This window comes from Bos taurus, chromosome 6 (genome assembly GCF_002263795.3).
Source record: "Bos taurus isolate L1 Dominette 01449 registration number 42190680 breed Hereford chromosome 6, ARS-UCD2.0, whole genome shotgun sequence".
Classification (NCBI taxonomy): domain Eukaryota; kingdom Metazoa; phylum Chordata; class Mammalia; order Artiodactyla; family Bovidae; genus Bos; species Bos taurus.
The window spans coordinates 58,584,118-58,603,401 of NC_037333.1; the positions used below are offsets into that span (position 1 = coordinate 58,584,118).

Below are 19,284 nucleotides of genomic sequence, written 5' to 3' on the forward strand. Positions count from 1 at the left end.
TTTCTCTTACTGGAAGCTGAATGCATTATTTTTGTCGTACCTCACAGCTTGCAGGATCTTAGTTCCCCGACCAGGGACCTAACCCGTGGTCCCCTGCATTGGCAATTCAGTTCAGTCACTCAGTCGTGTCTGACTCTTTGCAACCCCATGAACCGCAGCACGCCATGCCTCCAGATTCTTCACTACTGGACCATTAGGGAAGACCTGAGATTTTTATATATCCTTTTGTATTGATTTGAATTTTTAAAAATCATGTCCATGTATTATTTTCAATTTTAAGTACTAGTTAATAATCTCAAAAGTACTAGCTAATCTTTTTTTTTTTGCCATACCATATGGCTTGTGGGGTCTCACATCCCCAACTAGGGATTGAACCAGGCCACTGCAGTGAAAGCCCAGAATCCTAAACATGGGCCACCAGGGATCTCCCTAAAAATAGAAACATTGTATCAATTTTTAAAAAACACAAGGTCTTTAATTGTCTTAATAGGGAAAACAATGGTAACCATCTTCTTGCAACTTTTCACATAAAGGCTCAAATTGCTATAAATTAATCTTCACTGGGGCTTCTTCCCCATTACAGCCAGGTTACATGGCTCTTTGTCTTTTGTATTTTCATCCACTTACCAGTTCTCCCACCTTCTAATCAGTAACCATGTTTTACACATTTAGTTATCAATCCTAGGCACTGAAGCATCCTGCAACTTAAAACGCCTAATTCAACTGCTTTAGCAAGACACCTTTGCGTTATAATCCCTTTACTAGACTTTAAGATTGTTAGCAGAATATAAGAATATTCTCAAGCAGAAATAAAGAGCAGGGCTAGTTAATAAGCCCACTCCCATTTCAAAATCTAAGAGTGAGGGATCATCTATTGTCTCTTTCTGTCGTTTTGTTTCCTTCACTCTAGTCTGCCAACTTTTTCTTAAAGGGTCAGATAGCAATATATATGAAACCATTTAAAATGTAATCATGTAAAAATGTAAAAGACATCTTAGCTCACAGGTTGCTGGCCAGGTTTGGCCCATGGGATTTTGTTTGCCAATACCTGGTCTGTTCTCTCCCTTTCTTGCATCATGTGAAAGAACAACATAATGCCCCTTTCTCAAAAAAGGAGTGATTTTCCTGTCTAATGTCATACTGTCACAACTTAATTAGTTACTTGCACTAGACAAAAAATACCCCACACACTGGCTTATAAAGAATATTTTATTTATGTATTTGATATCTGTACAGATGTCTCTGTCCTCATCTTTATCTCTGTATTATTGAACTGCAGAATTCCTAAACGATGAGATTTGTATCTGTTTAACTCAATTTGTATACTCTTGGCAGAGCACAAGCATCAAATGGACATATTTCAATAATGATAAACACGAGAAAATCAAATATAAGTCAACAAGAGACATAAGAAAAAAAGCAGATGAAAACACAAAATTCCTTATTTTAGGATTATGCTATACATTAACTTGTAAAATCTACTACTGTAAGTTTATGTATGAGATTATATTGACTTTATTACTTAAAATGGGAGAAAGTGTAGTGAGTCACAGGAATAAAATACAAAGTAAAAGTAACAAATAGTTTGGGCTTTTAGACTAAAAAACAATGATCAGTGAGGAAAAACAAGAAGAGGAATGATACAGACTTTCATTTCACTACACTGATTTTTTTCTTCATGTTTTTTAAAAAAAGATTACGTTTTTAGTCTTATTTGGATTGATTGGAAACGGGCAGTAGACTAAAGAAACCATCGATACAGCCCATTAAAACGAAAGGAGCAAAAGAACAATAACCAAACCATAGCTGTAGGGTTACTGCTAACGTGGCAGCATAGACAGAAAAAAGCACAAAGGCCACACTCTGTCCATGGCACCCTCCTCAATTCAGGGGGACGAGAAATGGCATGGAACACACCCCACCCAGTTAATCCAGAAACCTTTAAATCTCCATGACACTATTGGAAAGGTTAACAGGTTTAGCCGGTATTTAGCACAGCCATTTCATGGCAGAAAATACATGGGGTGGTGGTTTAATCGCTAAGTTGTGTCTGACTCTGTTACAATCCCATGGACTGTAGCCGGCCAAGCTCCTCTGTCTGTAGAACTTCCCATGCAAGAGTACTGGAGTGAGTAGTCACTTCCTACTCCAGCAGTGAAAATATATACTTAATGACAAGTAGACAAAGTAGTGACACTGAGGAGTGTCACTCCCGTTACCATTCGATATTGAAGTGCTGCCTAAAGATATTTTATAAAGTAAAAAGTGTTTGAAGTTTAATTTTACAAAAATCAACACCATTAAAACCAACATGATTATTTGCTACTCATCCAATCACTGAGGTAACAATATTATAAAAATACGTAAAAAAATTCTAGTTTCATAATTACCAGATATGCTAATTCCCATATAGCTAGTATAAATTTGATTATTAAAAAAATAGTTTTGTTTCCTTAAAAGCACGTGGTTCATTTGTCATTTAATATCAGATAGGTATTTGCTATCTTGAAGTACCAAAAAAGTTACAAATAAAAACGGCAATGTCTATACTCTGGGTTTCTTGTTGGGCATATCCTGAAGACTAAACTTTGGAATTTCACCAGAAGGAGCATATGGAATTCTCTTTGAAGACACCTTCTTGCCAATTGTTTCAATCTAGAGGAGAAAAGAAAATTGTTAACAATACCTAAACGTAAAACTTGGTCATATAGTGAATTAAGGGTTAAAATCTAGATGATTTTTTTTCTTTTTAAAGGCAGAAAAGTTTCTCAGGTTGTGTGGGTTGCTGTGAAAGACCTTTGGTTCCTTCCATATTTTTTGTTTCTAGAGTCAGTCTACATTCCCCTTTTCATATTCATATCTAGACATGCTCCTCTCGTTCTCAACACCAGACTCCCTCCAACAGAATAGGAGATTACATGCCACTGTGGCTTTAAAAGCAGATGTGAAAGCAATAAACAGCCCAGATTCCTGTTAATTCACATTCTTTCAAACTCTATTCTAATGTCTTGTTTCCCTTATTCTAAAAAACTTGCATAAGTTATAACAGCATAGTTTTTAGAAGTTCAGGCTTCAGAGTCTGAAAGGTTCCAGTTGGAATCCTTACTGATAATCGCTGATACCTAAACTCTCTAAGGTCTTTCTTCCTTGTTCATAAATGGTGTTACCCACCTACCTCGAAGGGCTGTGGTAAGGATTCAATTAGATAAAGTGCTCAGGACAGTGTCTGGCATATTAAGTCAACCTTCAATAAATCAATAGTAGTCAATTTTCATTTTGCATATTACATTCAAAACTTTTCCCCCTCTTTCCAAAGTTATCAATATTATCTTTAAAGACGCTGTTTCTTTAATAATAGTTTATCTCCGCTCTACAACAGAGATAAATATACTACATAATTTTCACAAATGTATTTTTAATTAAAAAGGACATTTTTAATTAAAAATTAATATTTATGCTGACTCATACCACAAAGGGCTTCTGCTTTGTTTACTTATTTATTTGGCCAGGTCTTAGTGGCAGCACTCAAGATCGATCTTCATTGCTACATACAGGATATTTAACTGTGGCATGTGAACTGTTGGTTGAGGCATGTGGGATCTAGTTCCCTGATCAGGAATTGAAACCAGGCCACGTGCATTGGGAGTGTGGAGTCTTAGTCACCGGACCACCAAGGAGGTCCCTCTGCTTTGTATTACTCAATTGTCTTATTTAATGGCTTATAAATACTCTTTATTTAGCAATTCCAGTCTAATAGTTTTTTTAACCCTTACTAGAAATAGTTAATTATAAGAGCTCAAATTCATTTTAAATATATATATATGTCTTTGCATTTCTCCTCTATATGAGTAAAACAGCAATGAGAGAAAATGTTTCTGTGCCTGCAAATAATGTTTAAAAAATAACGCTGCTAAGTCATGACTGGGAAAAACAGTCCCATTACCCACTAAGGAGGGGTTGGATAGAAGAGTCCCCAGGGTCTTTGATGGAATGTGAACTGACAAGGATGTCATCTGATTTGTGTTGCAAGTTAATCTCTCATGAATGAGGAGTGGGCACTGAATTATAAGAAGGATCTTCAATGAGTCAGTGACAGGTTAAGAGAAACAGATCAGATATTTTGAACGGAACGAGGCCTTATCAGTACCTCTCCCAGACAGCTGGTGCTAAGCAGACGCACACAGCCGACTCGAAACACTGCCACGCTCTGCTCTGCTCTGGGACTCTGCTGACAACAATCTCCTGGTAGATTTCTTTATCCTCCCAACCTCCCCCTTGGGGCCCAGACTCCATGTCTGCTGAGGAAATGGAAAGTGGCTCTTTCTTCTTAAACCTTTGAGGCCCCTGGTAGAACTGAAGTGGATGCAACATAAAATGTATTGTGCAGCTTTCTGTCTGCTCTCCAAATGTTCCATAACTAACTAACAAGCTTTGAATTAAAAGAGAGCCAACACCACTGCAGCTCCCATACTTTTCCTTTAGACCTCTCACAGCACCAGCATAGTGCTAAGCACTCAGAGATAGAGGATCCTAAACCAACATGGGACAACTATAGTATTAAAACATTTCTATAGGAATAAATGACCTGGCCTCTGAGGGGGTCAGTGTGGTGCGCAGTGTCACAGAGCAGCTTTGGAGGCTCTAGAAAAAAAAAAATTTAATGCATACACTTTCTTACTTGATGTTTATACGAGGTAGGGTGAGGCACATCTTGCCGCTATAAACTTTGTAAGAGAGACCAAACTGAATGACCTTTAGGTTATGAATTTGAGGAGGGAGTGGAGTATTTCACAAATACCACAGAGACTTCCCAGAGAACTGACTGACATTTTCCCAGAGTTATGTTATTGCTAAATGAGAAAATATTAAAATCATAAAACTCACAGCCAGGGATTTCCCTGGTGGTCCAGTGGTTAAGGATTCACCTGCCAGTTCAGGGGACGTGGGTTCGATCCCTAATCCGGGAAGATCCCACATGCCGAGGAGCAACTAAGCCTGTGTGCCACAACTGTTGAGGCCATGTTCTGCAGTTACTGAAGCCCACGTGCTCCAGAGCCTGTGCTCTGCAACAAGAGCAGCTGCCAAAATGAGAAGCCCGCACATCACAATGAAGACCCAGTGTAGCCAAAAAATAAATGAAAAAAATTAAAATGAAAACACTCAAAGCCATTTTAAAAAGCACACGACCAAACAAATGAAACAAAACCAATTCAGGATGATGCTTACCTGGAAGCCAATGGTTTGTAGCTCATTGTGGAGCCCGTCCAGGACACGTCGTCCGTCAAAGATAAAGGCTGGTTTCAGCATTTTTTTATGAATGCGTTCATAATCCAGTTCCTATAAAGAAAGAACCAGAGAAATAATTAGAGCATATACAGGCACGCATACTCCACCCCAAATGCTATTAGAACACCTCTAAAATTTTCCTTAATCTCGCTTCCGTCACTTCACCTTAAACATGTCCCACTCAGTGCAAATCACAACGGCGTGGGCACCATCACATGCTTCGTAGGGATCTTTGGAAATGGTCACGAGCCGGGCCACTGTAACAACCAGAAAACTGGAGTAAGAGGGGAGTGATTTGAGATTCTGCATTTTAACACTAGGACTGCAGGAGGAATCGAGAGTCTGACAGAAGTGGAATGGTCTGGTTGAAATACGAGTGGGGGTAACAGTGAGGGGCCTGGAGTAGTCCCCAGTCTTGTCCCAGAAGCATCCCCTTATAATCTCTGGGGCTTTTTAAAAGAATATCTTGGGGAAATCGTTACAGTAATCTACTTCATTACTTGATTACTAATTAGTAATTACATTACTAATCTACTGGATTACTTCAAATCAAAGTTGATGAAGCAATGTCTGAGAGTTTAATTTTATTTATTTTTTTTGAGAGTTTAATTTTAGAGAATTGAGATTGAAAAGAGGGGCCTAGCAATGATAAAAATGACAAAAACTGAACAACCAAAGGTTTCCAGAGAATAAATAAGTTTGGGAGCCCAAACTCAAAATGACACGTGAGAGACAAAGCCGGACTTACCTTGGTCGTCCTTTGAAACTCCTGGATGAGAAAGATCCACAACTATCTGTTCTCTTGGTACTTTCGGATCATATATATGGAGGTGTGCACCTTCATCCATCAAATATTTGCTAATATATATACTAGATGACTCTCTGAAGGGAAAAACAAAACCCAGCTTTGCTATGCTTCTGAATGGCATATATTTTAATACCTATGGAATTTAATATACAGGTGAGATTCTATTTCTTGTGAGGATATGAACGTCCACTTTTTTACTCTTTATACTATACACATACATGTATTTCACATATACAGCTACCATCAAAAAAATCAGGACGAGGAGTTAAGATTCTAAAAATGGTTGAAGTATTTGAAAGAATTAATACCTTGTATCACCAGTGTCCTTTTTGAAAGCAAACCCCAAAATAGCTATCTTCTTATCTGTCACTGTATTAAACAGACTGTCTATGATCCGGGAAGCAAACCTCCTTCTCTGGTAGTCATTCATGTCTATAACCTGAAAGGACATGTACAGTTATGCAAGGATCAGTTAAAAGAGGTACAGCCTGTGCATACACTGCTGATAGCTTTGTGGTTAGTACTCTTGTATGAATACAAACCTTATGAATTAACAGGAGGCAAACGTTACCAACCTCTTTAGTATCCACAGATTAGAAAAAAAAAAGAATTTTACCCACTCCCTTCCTTTCCCACTCCTCCCCACCCTGAAAATTTTAAGTTTCATTTGGTTTTAACTTTACATGCATCAGACTGGGATGGATGGTGGGGAGCACAGGGAAATTCCAACCCCATTTGAGGTCTGCCATGAGGCCAGCCTAAAAAGGCACTAGAAAATAGTGTTCTCCTTAGCCAACTTCTCCAAACCCTAAGGAAGCAACTAAGATCCAAAGTACTCGCTCATATGCTTAACCAGACCCCTCATCAAAACTGAGTGTGAGTAGAAAGAAAATAGAGAACAGTAAAACCACGTGCAGAGCTACAGTTGCCTCCGGATGAACCATAACACCATGAACATTTGGAGAAATTTTTAACTAAATGTTACAAGTAAAAGTCTCTGATCATCTAATCTGTTACTCTCCTAAGAATTTATAAACAAACATCATATTTGCGACTAGTAAAGTCTCTGATCATCTAATCTGTTACTCTCCTAAGAATTTATAAACAAACATCATATTTGTGACCAGTAAAGTCTCTGATCATCTAATCTGTTACTCTTCTAAGAATTTATAAACATCGTATATTTGTGACCAGAGGAATTTAAGGAAAGACTTTTTTTAAGGCTCTAAGCTTCCAGAAGCCATCTCAGAGTCTGAGAGCTTGGGAAATGAGCTCAAAGCTTTAGAAAAATCAAGCCTTTTTTTTTTTTTTTTTTTTTTGCCACATAGCTGCAAGGCATGTGGGATCTTAGTTCCCCAACCAGGGATCAAACCTGTGCTCCCTGCAGTGGAACCATGGAATCTTAACCGCTGGACTGCCATGGAACCTGGAAAATGAAGCCTTTATCTGCATTTTCCCCACAATGGATAGTAACATAAAGCCATTACACTAGATTGAGTGACATGAACTTAGAAGTTTATATTTCTCTAAAAATGCTCATTTCCTTACTTTCCTACTCACTGCTGAAATCTGAAAAATTATAAACCTGGGGAAAAAAATATTTGGAAAAGATACATACACTCACTGACTGGTATCTTGAGCAAATTACTTAACACTGTTAAGCCTCAGCTTCCCCATCTATAAATGCTGCTGCTGCTGCTGCTAAGTCGCTTCAGTCATGTCCGACTCTGTGCAACCCCATAGATGGCAGCCCACCAGGCTCCCCCGTCCCTGGGATTCTCCAGGCAAGAGTACTGGAGTGGGTTGCCATTTCTTCTGGGATAATATTAATGATGAGAACTAAGATACTACATATAAAGTGCTTTAAAGAGTGCCTGGCACAGAGTTAAGCACTCAATAAATGTTAACTCTATTTCCAGTTTGAGTAGGATCTCCAATTTTAGCTCTGTGAATCTCAAAGGGATAAAACAAATATCAACACATGCAAACCATTTGCAAGCATAACAATAGAGGTTCTTCTTTTACTTCTATCTTATGCCTTTCAAGATGAAGGACTACAATTAAAAGTTCTTGCTTTACATAGGGAGCAAATTTTGTTATTAAAATTAAAAGGAATACTTGTTTATCATAAACTTTCATCATAGCTGATTACCAAAACAGACAATTTATAACACAGAAGCTCAATAAATAAACCTAAAATGAACAAACTGAATATAATAATAATTGAGTTCCTGGAAAAAATTAATACTCTCAAAAACATTTGACAGAAAAATATGACATGTTTTAATCAGAAGTTAATCATAACCCATTGACTATAAATACCTGCTGCCAATAACGAGCTACTTCAGGCAAATTTAGAGCCTCACAGAGATAAACCAAATTCAGAACATCCTTTTGAAAGCAACTCCCACCAAAACCTGAAGAAAGAAAAAAAAAGACAATATTTTCATTTGGAACTGCACAACTAAATCATCTTATAAATTTCTGTATCATACTAATCAGAAGGCCTATGCTAGGATTTTTAATAATAAAATTTGAATGTGGGAAAATTAATGTTTGTAAATTATGTGAAATTTGCAAGAAACTAATCAACTCTATAAATAATTTCCTAAGTTATAAATAATTTTAAATAATTACAAATAATTTAAAATAATTTTCTAACTTAAGTTTTATTGTGGCTACATTTCTATTTTTCCCCTCATTAGCTGGTACAACTGCTCCACATCTCTCACTCTAACATAGAGCTGGCAAACTTTAACATTCCCAGTGAAAAATATTTTAGCCTCTGTAAGTCATGTAGTCTCTGGCACAACTATTCAACTCTGCCCTTGTTGCTCAAAAGCAGTCATAGACAATATGTAATCAAATGGGCATAGCTATTTTCCAATAAAACTTTATTTACAAAAACAAGCTGTGGGCCAGATTTGGCCTGAGGACTGTAGTCTGCCCACCGCTGTTTGAGTGCAATGCAGTATACAGTGAGGGTTGGCATGAGCTTTGAAGTCAGACACACCTAGCCACTCACTAGTTGTATGACTGAACACCTTACGAAAATTCCCCCAATCCTTAATCAGCAACACTTTTATATAACAGGTTATAAATTAAGATATATAAACAGCTGTTTCAGAACTTGTTGTATAACATGCCTTCAGGAAACAGTAGCTATTTTTATTAAATGGTCACTAGAAGAAAATATCAGAAAGACAGAAAAGGCCAGGAAATCAGTACTGAAAAATGGCATAAAGCCCCAGAAACATAGGAAGTGCTGCCAATGGCCCAATCTGTAAAAGACTCTTTTTACCTTTACATCAACTTTATTAATTTAAATCCAAAAGTATAGGCAGTTCTCATTAAACTCAGTAGTTATATCCTATAAATTTGCCACAAACACTGAATTAGCAAATACTGAAGTGCTGCTTGTAGGTAAAATACAGCATTAGGTTCCTGTGAGCTTCTGGTAATGTTTTTTGTCAACTGATCAACATAATCTTGTTTTATGTGTGCTTATACTTAGAGACACCTTATTTAAAAATATTGTTGACCTTCATTAACAATGAACTCAAAGACAACAGCACTGAAGTGAAGCTTATCAAACCACATGTATTTTCTCTGTAAGGCACATGATAGTTTGCTGACACTTTGGAACACCAGAAAAAATTTCAGCAATATTCTTGAGGGCCATTTTAAACAGTGAAATCACAGGGGGGGAAAAGCACCAAAATGCAAAAAATATGGTACTAAACAGACCACAAAAACAGCAGACATTTGCAGTATGTGAGCTAAAACAAGAAGGTAAGAGTATTGCCTTATTCAACCTCAACTGGAAATGTATGCGTTGGGTGACTCAGATTTTATGCTGCTGTGTTAATATCTGCAAATGACCATATGAATATTGATGTTGGGTTACAAACACATTTTAGCAAGTAGGCTAAATAATTCACAAATATGGAATACACAAATAATGAAAATATTTCACTAAGGTCACATTTGCCACCTCATGCGAAGAGTTGACTCATTGGAAAAGACCCTGATGCTGGGAGGGATTGAGGGCAGGAGGAGAAGGGGACGACAGAGGATGAGATGGCTGGATGGCATCACCGACTCGATGGACATGAGTTTGAGTGAACTCCGGGAGTTGGTGATGGACAGGGAGGTCTGGCGTGCTGCGATTCATGGGGTCACAAAGAGTCGGACACGACTGAGCTACTGAACTGAAATGACTGATCAGTAGGAAAAGCAAATGATAAGGAATTTTTTCCTATTGCTTCAGTAAGGTGTTACATGATTTCTGATGTGACCTAAACTTATTCTACCTAAATGTTTTAACAAAATATTCATATATTTCTTCTGAAACACTGAACCATGTTTATATACTAATCAGTCACTAATTATTAAACAATATATGTAACTATTGTCTCACTTAGAAAGTCCCTGATAAGCTGAAGGCTACATGTATAATGAAATCATTATTTTAAGGGTGTCAAGCAAAGGCTTCCTTAAAGTTAGAGATCTACCTAAAAGAACCTACTTGATGTATAGAGAACTTTCACCTTACCAACACTGGCTTTCAGAAATTTATTTCCAATTCTCTGGTCCATTCCAATGGCTGTTGCCACCTCTTCTACATCAGCTCCTGTTGCTTCACAGAGGGCACTTATAGAATTAATGCTGCTGATTCTCTGGGCCAGAAAAGCATTTGCTGTCTTTAAAAAATAAACAAATAAAAGGAAGAATACGATGAACTAAAATAAACATTTTATATAGTCTGCATTATATTTCATCGAGTTGATGCAAATTACTGAAGGAGATACGAAAGTTTCTGATAGGTTCAATCTGAAGAGGCAATGGGTGGGTTGGTTCAGAAAAATGTTTTAAATTAGAGAAGAAAGGTGATTAACAAAGGGTAAAAGGGGACTTCCTTGGTGATCCAGTGGCTAAGACTCTTTGCTGTCAACGCAGGGGGCCTAGGTTCAATCCCTGGTCAGGGAACTAGATCCCACATGACACAACTAAGATCCCACATGCTGCAACTAAGACCCCGTTCAGCCAAATAAACAAATATTTAAAAAATAAATAAATAAAGATGAAGATTTAAAAAAGAGAAAGTAAAAAGAAGGGAATGAGTGATTTTTAAAATTAGTATTTTAGTACACTCTATTTTCTTTTACATATTCTAAAATATTTTATACCTAAATATTTGATCCCATTATGAAATTATTTCATAATATATAAGAATATTATCTTCATAAGCATATCTTTTATTTAAAAAGTACCTAGGTAGCTTATCCAGAGAAGGCAGTGGCAACCCACTCTAGTACTCTTGCCTGGAAAATCCCAAGGATGGAGGAGCCTGGTAGGCTGCAGTCCATGGGATTGCAAAGAGTCGGGCATGACTGAGCAACTTTACTTTCACTTTTTACTTTCATGCATTGGAGAAGAAAATGGCAACCCACTCCAGTGTTCTTGCCTGGAGAATCCCAGGGACAAAGGAGTCTAGTGGGCTGCCGTTTATGGGTTCGCACGGAGTCGAACACGACTGAAGTGACTTAGCAGCAGCTTAGCAGCAGGTAGCTTATCAGGGTTAAGAGAAATAAGTCCTTGGCTTAAATTTAATAGAGAGTTGAGTGCTACATACTAACCAGTTTGGAAAGTTCTGAAGACCAAGTATTAGTGGTGAGGATCTTTTCTCTGGGAACCCAGTGCTCATACACAGCACACAGTGCTTGCACAGCTCTCTGGCCCTCTGGGGTTTCATCTCCTCCAATCAGTACTCTGTCTGGGTTCTTCAGGTCCTTGATGGCTGTTCCTTCTGCCAAGAACTCAGGGTTGGACAGCACCTAAAATCCCAATGCAAAGCAAAATTTTAAGCTAGAATTAATTATGGACAACTCAAAGTACTGATATTTACATAAGAAGGTCAGATTCTAATGCTTCCTTTTTCATACCTGTAAATTCAAGTTGGGTTTTGTGTTTGCATCAAATATTCGACGAATACTTTCTGCTGCCCGCACTGGGACTGTGCTTTTCTCAGTCACAATTTTGTACCCGTGTGAGTTTTGCACAATGCGTCTAGCACAAGCTTCAATATACTTCAGATCTGCTGCACGGCCTTTTCCCATTCCATAGGTTTTGGTTGGTGTGTTCACCTGATGAAAGTATACGGAATTAAGAACAAAGTATCTGTGAAATGTTCACTTATATCAAGATATACCCTGGACCATCAACTGACTAGTCAAGTGGGAAGTCAACATCATCAGTAGCCCTGGTCTCACCCTCTCTTAGTTCCATGGAAATAATACATTTTATAAATATAATACCTCAGGGAACAGCTTGAAGTTCCTGGAGAACTCACTCATTACATTTCTACATTTCTATTGAGAAGCTACTATATATGTGTCAGAGTCAGGATTGCAGGATAGGCAGGGTCTAAGCTAAGACTAGGCTTCCCTCATAGCTCATATGGGCTTCCCTCATAGTTCAGTTGCTAAAGAATCCACCTGCAATGCAGGAGACCCTGGTTTGATTCCTGGGTCAGGAAGATCCGCTATAGAAGGGATAGGCTACCCACTCCAGTATTCTTGGGCTTCTCTTGTGGCTCAGCTGGTAAAGAATCCCCCTGCAATATGGGAGACCTGGGTTCGATCCTTGGGTTGGGAAGATCCCCTGGAGAAGGGAAAGGATACCCACTCCAGTATTCTAGCCTGGAGAATTCCATGAACTGTATAGTCCATGGGGTCACAAAGAGTCGGACATGACTGAGTGACTTTCACTTTCACTTCATTAAGCTAAGACTGGAGATATAAAGATGAAGGAGACTCCAAAAGGAGTTCATGGACCGAAATGAAATATAAGTTCTCTCTTACTTCTTCTCCTGATTATATGAAACATATTATCCTAGTCTTTAAAAACTAAACTTAAAACCCCTTTTACTCTCCTTTTTTTATAGACCTATATCAATAAGTTTTTATAAATGTCTGCAGGGTCATTCACAAATGCTTTCTTGGCTATTTAGAACTAGAAGTTATCTAGCACCTCCAGGATACAGAATACTATGCAAAGACTATCGCATAGAAAGAAAAATAAACCATGAGTTCAGAGTCCAGGCATTTAGTTTTGGCTTAGCTATATCATGTAACTGTGAGGAAGTATGGCTGCCTTTGTCTCAATGACCTCATTGGAAAATGAGAATGACACATTCTCTAAAATCTAACTCATGAGTTTCATAACATTCACATAAAAGTGAAAATACTCTGCGAAGTCCAAACTTCTATATAGGAATACTTTTTGAACCAGTATGTAGCACCAATTTTCTTCTCTTGACAAGCTTATAACTTAATGGGAGACCAAATAAAAGAATGAAACCAAAATAAATCAAAACATGAAGATTTAGATGAGGTGTGAAAAGCATGAGAAAAATTTGTTTATATGCATGGAACAACTTAGGAAAAGACTTAGGTATGGAAGTCAGGGTGCAGTGGCGCACAGAAGGGCGAAAACGACTGATAAGACAATGTGAGACATGCTGGACATGAGGGATGATCAGATGGTTTCCCCAGATAAAGGAGCTCTAAAGGTAACAATTGAAAACTGATTCCATAGCATGAAACTATTCCTACCTGGAATTCGCCTAAAAATAATTTGGGTAATCTAGGATGGGAGAGAAGTATAAAAACGGATTGGGGATTTCCCTGGTGGTCCAGTGGTTAAGACTCCATTCTTCCACTGCAAGGGGTGTGGGTTTCATCCTTGGTTGGGGGAACTAAGATCCCACATACCCCGAGGAGCAGCCAAAAAATTATAAAAACAAAAAACATGAATGACCATGATGACTGTTGACAATGGAGAATGCATACGTAGGGGTTCATTATATTGTTGGTTCCATCTTTTGTATAAGTTTGCTATTTTTCATAATGAAAAGTATACAACAAGCACAGTTTTTTAAAAAACTGATGCAGAGAAAAATGGAAGCTAGATAGGAGTCATACCACAAAAATAACTCTAACAGGCACAAAAAGCAATAGCTTGGAAAGACTCAAGGGAGTCAAGGGAGCTCAGGCACTGTATAATCAGCTGTCTTTGCCAGAACACACTAAGGTAAACTCTATTGCCTTAAGAATAGATTATTTTTTTTTAATTTCTTTTTCTTACAGAAAAGTCCCCTATTCCCATTCTAGGTTGTGGTTATCCAAATGTTGGGACTAAGGTAACTTCTTGATTTTCTCCAAGCATCTAGATACTCCCAAATAATTTCTCCTTTTCTATGCCTCTACCCTAACCTTCTACAAGCTTGAGCAGACGAACGATAGGTGAGTCACAAAACTGGCACCAGTTCCTCTGAAGTAATTTTTAAAAAGAAAGACTGAATTCATAGCACAGTTTCACCAAAGGTTTCATTACTACTTTCTCCTGGAGTTCATATTTCTTCACAGTACTGCTTTTGCCTCGATACACATAATCAATTCAACATCATCTCTACTCTATGGACACCCCTGGTGTTTCTTTATCTCATGAAACCCAGTCCAAGCTCATATCACTGGCTTTCCCCTTACTTCATTAGACTATAAAGGTATTAAGTCATATAACACCCTAGCTCAGCTACCACCTGGTGATAACTATACCATCACACACAGAATATTTGAGTCACCAAAACAGCAAGAAAAAAAGCTACTTTGGTTCACATATTGGATAACCAGAGTGTATTCCCAAGCATTGATTCTACTTTTTTTAATTACAAAGGTACAACAGCTAAGTTCTCTTATGAACTGAAGTTATTTATGGATTAGCCTAACAACCTAATCAAGATATGCCAAGTTCCAAATAATTAATTTAAAATGATTTTTGGAATATAAATTCATCTAGATAGGAGATGGGTGCACAGTTGCAGCAAACTTTACCTGATTCTTTTTCCCGTACCTACACCAAGCAGTGGAACCAAGAAACAACGAAATACATATACTATCATCCTAGGTGCTCAAGTGTGCTCACAAGTTATCAACACTTCCTAATTCTAGATCTCAGACTAGAACTTTCTCTGAACTTATTTATTCAAGGATCTGAAATGATCAGAGGATCATAGAGTTTGGTGAAGTGTTAGATAAAATTAGTGAGAATCAAAATTCAACTGGACAACTTTATACTAAGTAATGCTATGGCTTAATGAAACTGGATTTATTATTAAAATACAATGAAACTTCTATACAGACAAGAATACATTAACTCATACAGCAAAGGAAAATACTTACAGAAATAAACACAAGATCAGCTTCCTTAATGGCATCATCAATATTGGTAGAAAAAAATAAATTTTTTCCTCGACAGGATTCTACCACTTCTTTTAGGCCTGGCTAAAAAGAGAAAAGAAAAGAAGTTGCACATAAATTTTACCAGCCAGATGAGATAACCCAATAGTATAGAATTGCATTCATTCAGGGAAAGGTCATGTTGTAATTTAAAGGTCTAGATTTGCTCTCAAATAACACCTCTGTAGAAAACTCAAAGATCAAACTGGTACCAAAGGCCATCTAATGCACATTACGTAACATAACAAACAAAGCAAAACTGAACTTGAACAATTAGAGCAGCAGGTCAACTGAACACATTTCACTGTTGACCATGTTCCAGACTATTTCATAAGAGTTAACAGTTAACACCAAGTATTACATCATGATCAGGAAAGTCAAAGTCTTTTGTGATTTCAAGCAAACATTTGATTTTGCATCGTCATTATGAATGCGGGTTTACTCCCATGAATCCAGGTCATAGAACACAGGCCATTCAGACTAGGTGTGAAATAGTGGATTTACATTTCACATTTTACAATATTTACACATGCGTAAGTTTATAATTTTTCTAAGTCCTATTATAAGAAACATTTCTCCAAAGAAGACATACAGATGGCTAACAAACACATGAAAAGATGCTCAACATCACTCATTATCAGAGAAATGCAAATCAAGACCACTATGAGGTACCATTTCACACCAGTCAGAATGGCTGCGATCCAAAAGTCTACAAATAATAAATGTTGGAGAGGGTGTGGAGAAAAGGGAACCCTCTTACACTGTTGGTGGGAATGCAAACTAGTACAGCCACTCTGGAGAACAGTGTGGAGATTCCTTAAAAAACTGGAAATAGAACTGCCTTATGATCCAGCAATCCCACTGCTGAGCATACACACTGAGGAAACCAGAAGGGAAAGAGACACGTGTACCCCAATGTTCATCGCAGCACTGTTTATAATAGCCAGGACATGGAAGCAACCTAGATGTCCATCAGCAGATGAATGGATAAGAAAGCAGTGGTACATATACACAATGGAGTATTACTCAGCCATTAAAAAGAATACATTTGAATCAGTTCTAATGAGGTGGATGAAACTGGAGCCTATTATACAGAGTGAAGTAAGCCAGAAGGAAAAACACCAATACGGTATACTAACGCATATATACGGAATTTAGAAAGATGATAACAATAACCCGGTGTACGAGACAGCAAAAGAGACACTGATGTATAGAACAGTCTTATGGACTCTGTGGGAGAGGGAGAGGGTGGGAAGATTTGGGAGAATGGCATTGAAACATGTAAAATATCATGTATGAAACGAGATGCCAGTCCAGGTTCAATGCATGATACTGGATGCTTGGGGCTAGTGCACTGGGACGACCCAGAGGGATGGTATGGGGAGGGAGGAGGGAGGAGGGTTCAGGATGGGGAGCACATGTATACCTGTGATGGATTCATTTTGATATTTGGCAAAACTAATACAATTATGTAAAGTTTAAAAATAAAATTTAAAAAAAAAAAGGAAAAAAAAAAAAAGAAACATGTCTATCAAAAAAATTACTTTCCCATATAATTTTTTAAGTTGATATGTTATACTTTCATTTTTATTCAGTTCAAGAAATTTCTCTTTTTTTGTCTGCGTGGCATGCAGGATCTTAGTTTTCCTGACCAGGATCAAACCCTTGCCCCCTGCAATGGAAGTGTGGAGTCTTAACCCTTGGACAGCCAGGGAAGTCCCTGACGTCACCAATTATAGCAACTGTTTCCTTATTTTGACTAGGTTCTAGAAAATTAGAGTAAAGGGTTATTTTACAGAGAAGATCTAATTCAATCCTATATATAATCTTCTGGACTTCCCTGGTGGCTATCTTCTAATATTTAAATTAAAGTAACCTAAAATCAAAGCAATGCAGAATTTATAGTAAGTCTTAATAAGACTTCAACATGAACAACTACATTATTCCATTAAAATCAATGGGATATTTGTAGATATCCAAAACAAATGCAGAAGCAGTTTATAATATAGGTTCTACTTCTTATTAGGTTCATTATGTAATTGTCATAATTAGTATTTCAAATTTATATGGTACTTTTTAATGGAAAAACTCAAATCCTTTCATAGGTTAAAATTAGCTTTTGTTTTATTCAGAAAAAGCAAAGCAAATTATCCAGTTTGGTTTTTTTAGAAGTAGTTATTAAATGGCTTTTTTAAATGAACAAAATGAACATTAAAGTAATAACTACTTAATAAATATGGTAACACAAAATGTTTTCATTGTTAAATATTAACAGAATCTACTATTCTGTTCTCTGAGTAAAAACATGAATACCTTATTACCAAGTTTTATCTGATGGTCATTACTATTTCCTTCTTAGGCAGTAAAAATGCCTAATTTTATTACTGTAGTTTTGACCCATAAAATATAAACTTATAACACTAACCACTGGACCACCAGGGAAAAAAATCACAATGAACACAACTCTGTGGACCCCAAGTACACTTAGCTGAGTTTTTCAATGTAGCTTGGTAATACTTTTACTTGTCCTCTCATTCTGAGATTACTGCTCCAACCTACACACAGGTTCTTCAGAGGATTGTACCTCCCACGTTCCAACAACTGAGATTGACCAATCTTCCAGTCACTTTTATTTCCTGTTCCCACCAACAAAACAGTTTCTTTATCCATTCTTATTTGCATGCCTGTGCGCTCAGTCCTGTCTGACCCCAGTGACTGTAGTCTGTCAGGCTCTTCTGTCCACGGGATATTCCTGGCAAGCATATTGGAGCGGGTTGCCATTTCCTCTTCCAGGACATCTTCCCAACTCAGAGACCAAACCCTAGTTTCTTGAACTGGCAGGTGGATTCTTTACCACTGAAACACCTGGGAAGCCCCATCCTTGTTTACTTCCCTCCAATTTCTGAGAAGGGGACTTTCAAGGCCAATTCCTCTTCTTGTGCTTTTGACCTCATCATCTTTGCTATTTTTCTAGACTTTATTCCATCAGTTAGCTCCTTTCTTCTTATACTTTTGACCTTTCCTTCTCTATGTGATTTGTCTACCTTAGTTTATTAACATGCTTGATTCTTCATCAACCATGGGAAAAAAATATAAATTAAAAAAAATCGTCTTTACCCCATGTCCCTCTCCAGTGACCACCACCTTTATTTCCTTATTAAACTTTTTAAGAGTCATTCCTTTTCTACACTCTTACTTCTCCAATCTCCTACCACTTGTAATTGTTCTTGTAAAAGTTGCAATGGCCCCCATAATATTGAATTTCAAGAATATGTCTCATCTCTTATTCCCCCTGTATCTGTCATAATTGACAGCTTATTCACTCAGCAAATACTTGTCAGGCAGTTACTGAGTACTGGCCACTGTGTTAGTAACTCATAATCAAGACATACTTCTTTATGGAGTTTGCACTACTAAAACTCTTCTGGCTTTTGGTTCACCTTCTCTAAACTATTCTCCTTGGCTTCCCTAAGGCACTTCTTCCTCCACCCACCATCAAACATCGGTATTTTCCAGGGTCCTGCCCTTGACTCATGCTCTATTCTCACTAAAGGTCCTTCCTGAGAGCTAACCTACTCTGATTTTACTGCTGCCTGCATAATATTTTTTTTTAATACCTGGATAATCTTAACTTTACATCTTCAGACTTGGATTCTTTTGTTCTTTTTGGCCATGCCTTGTGGCATGTGGAATCTTAGTTCTCCAACCAAGGATTGAACCCAGGCCACGGCTGTGAAGGTGCCAAGACCTAAATCACTGGACCACCAGGGAATCCCCCAGCCCTAAATTCCGGAATATCATTCTAGATTCATTCCTCTCCTTCATCCTTTTATATAATCGACAGTCAAGTCTGATCATTTTTCTTTCTAAATATTTCCCTTGGGAATTCCC

The 19,284-nt window shown here is 37.6% G+C and overlaps 1 protein-coding gene across 2 annotated transcripts in view; it reads right to left on the reverse strand.

The window, feature by feature from the left end:
- Window positions 1-1,191: 1,191 nt before the first annotated feature.
- Window positions 1,192-19,284, reverse strand: part of UGDH (UDP-glucose 6-dehydrogenase) — a 34,853-nt gene continuing 16,760 nt past the window's right edge. Inside the window, exons 3-12 of one of the 2 annotated variants that reach the window (XM_005207833.4) lie at window positions 15,337-15,438; window positions 12,040-12,240; window positions 11,734-11,931; window positions 10,650-10,797; window positions 8,417-8,511; window positions 6,403-6,533; window positions 6,035-6,168; window positions 5,452-5,543; window positions 5,227-5,337; window positions 1,192-2,655 (exon numbers count right to left, since the gene is read on the reverse strand). In XM_005207833.4, the coding sequence (XP_005207890.1) occupies window positions 2,545-2,655; window positions 5,227-5,337; window positions 5,452-5,543; window positions 6,035-6,168; window positions 6,403-6,533; window positions 8,417-8,511; window positions 10,650-10,797; window positions 11,734-11,931; window positions 12,040-12,240; window positions 15,337-15,438 (1,323 nt within the window). In that variant the 3' untranslated portion in view covers window positions 1,192-2,544. The remainder of the gene's footprint in view (window positions 2,656-5,226; window positions 5,338-5,451; window positions 5,544-6,034; window positions 6,169-6,402; window positions 6,534-8,416; window positions 8,512-10,649; window positions 10,798-11,733; window positions 11,932-12,039; window positions 12,241-15,336; window positions 15,439-19,284) is intronic. The other variant, NM_174211.3, reaches the window with a different exon arrangement.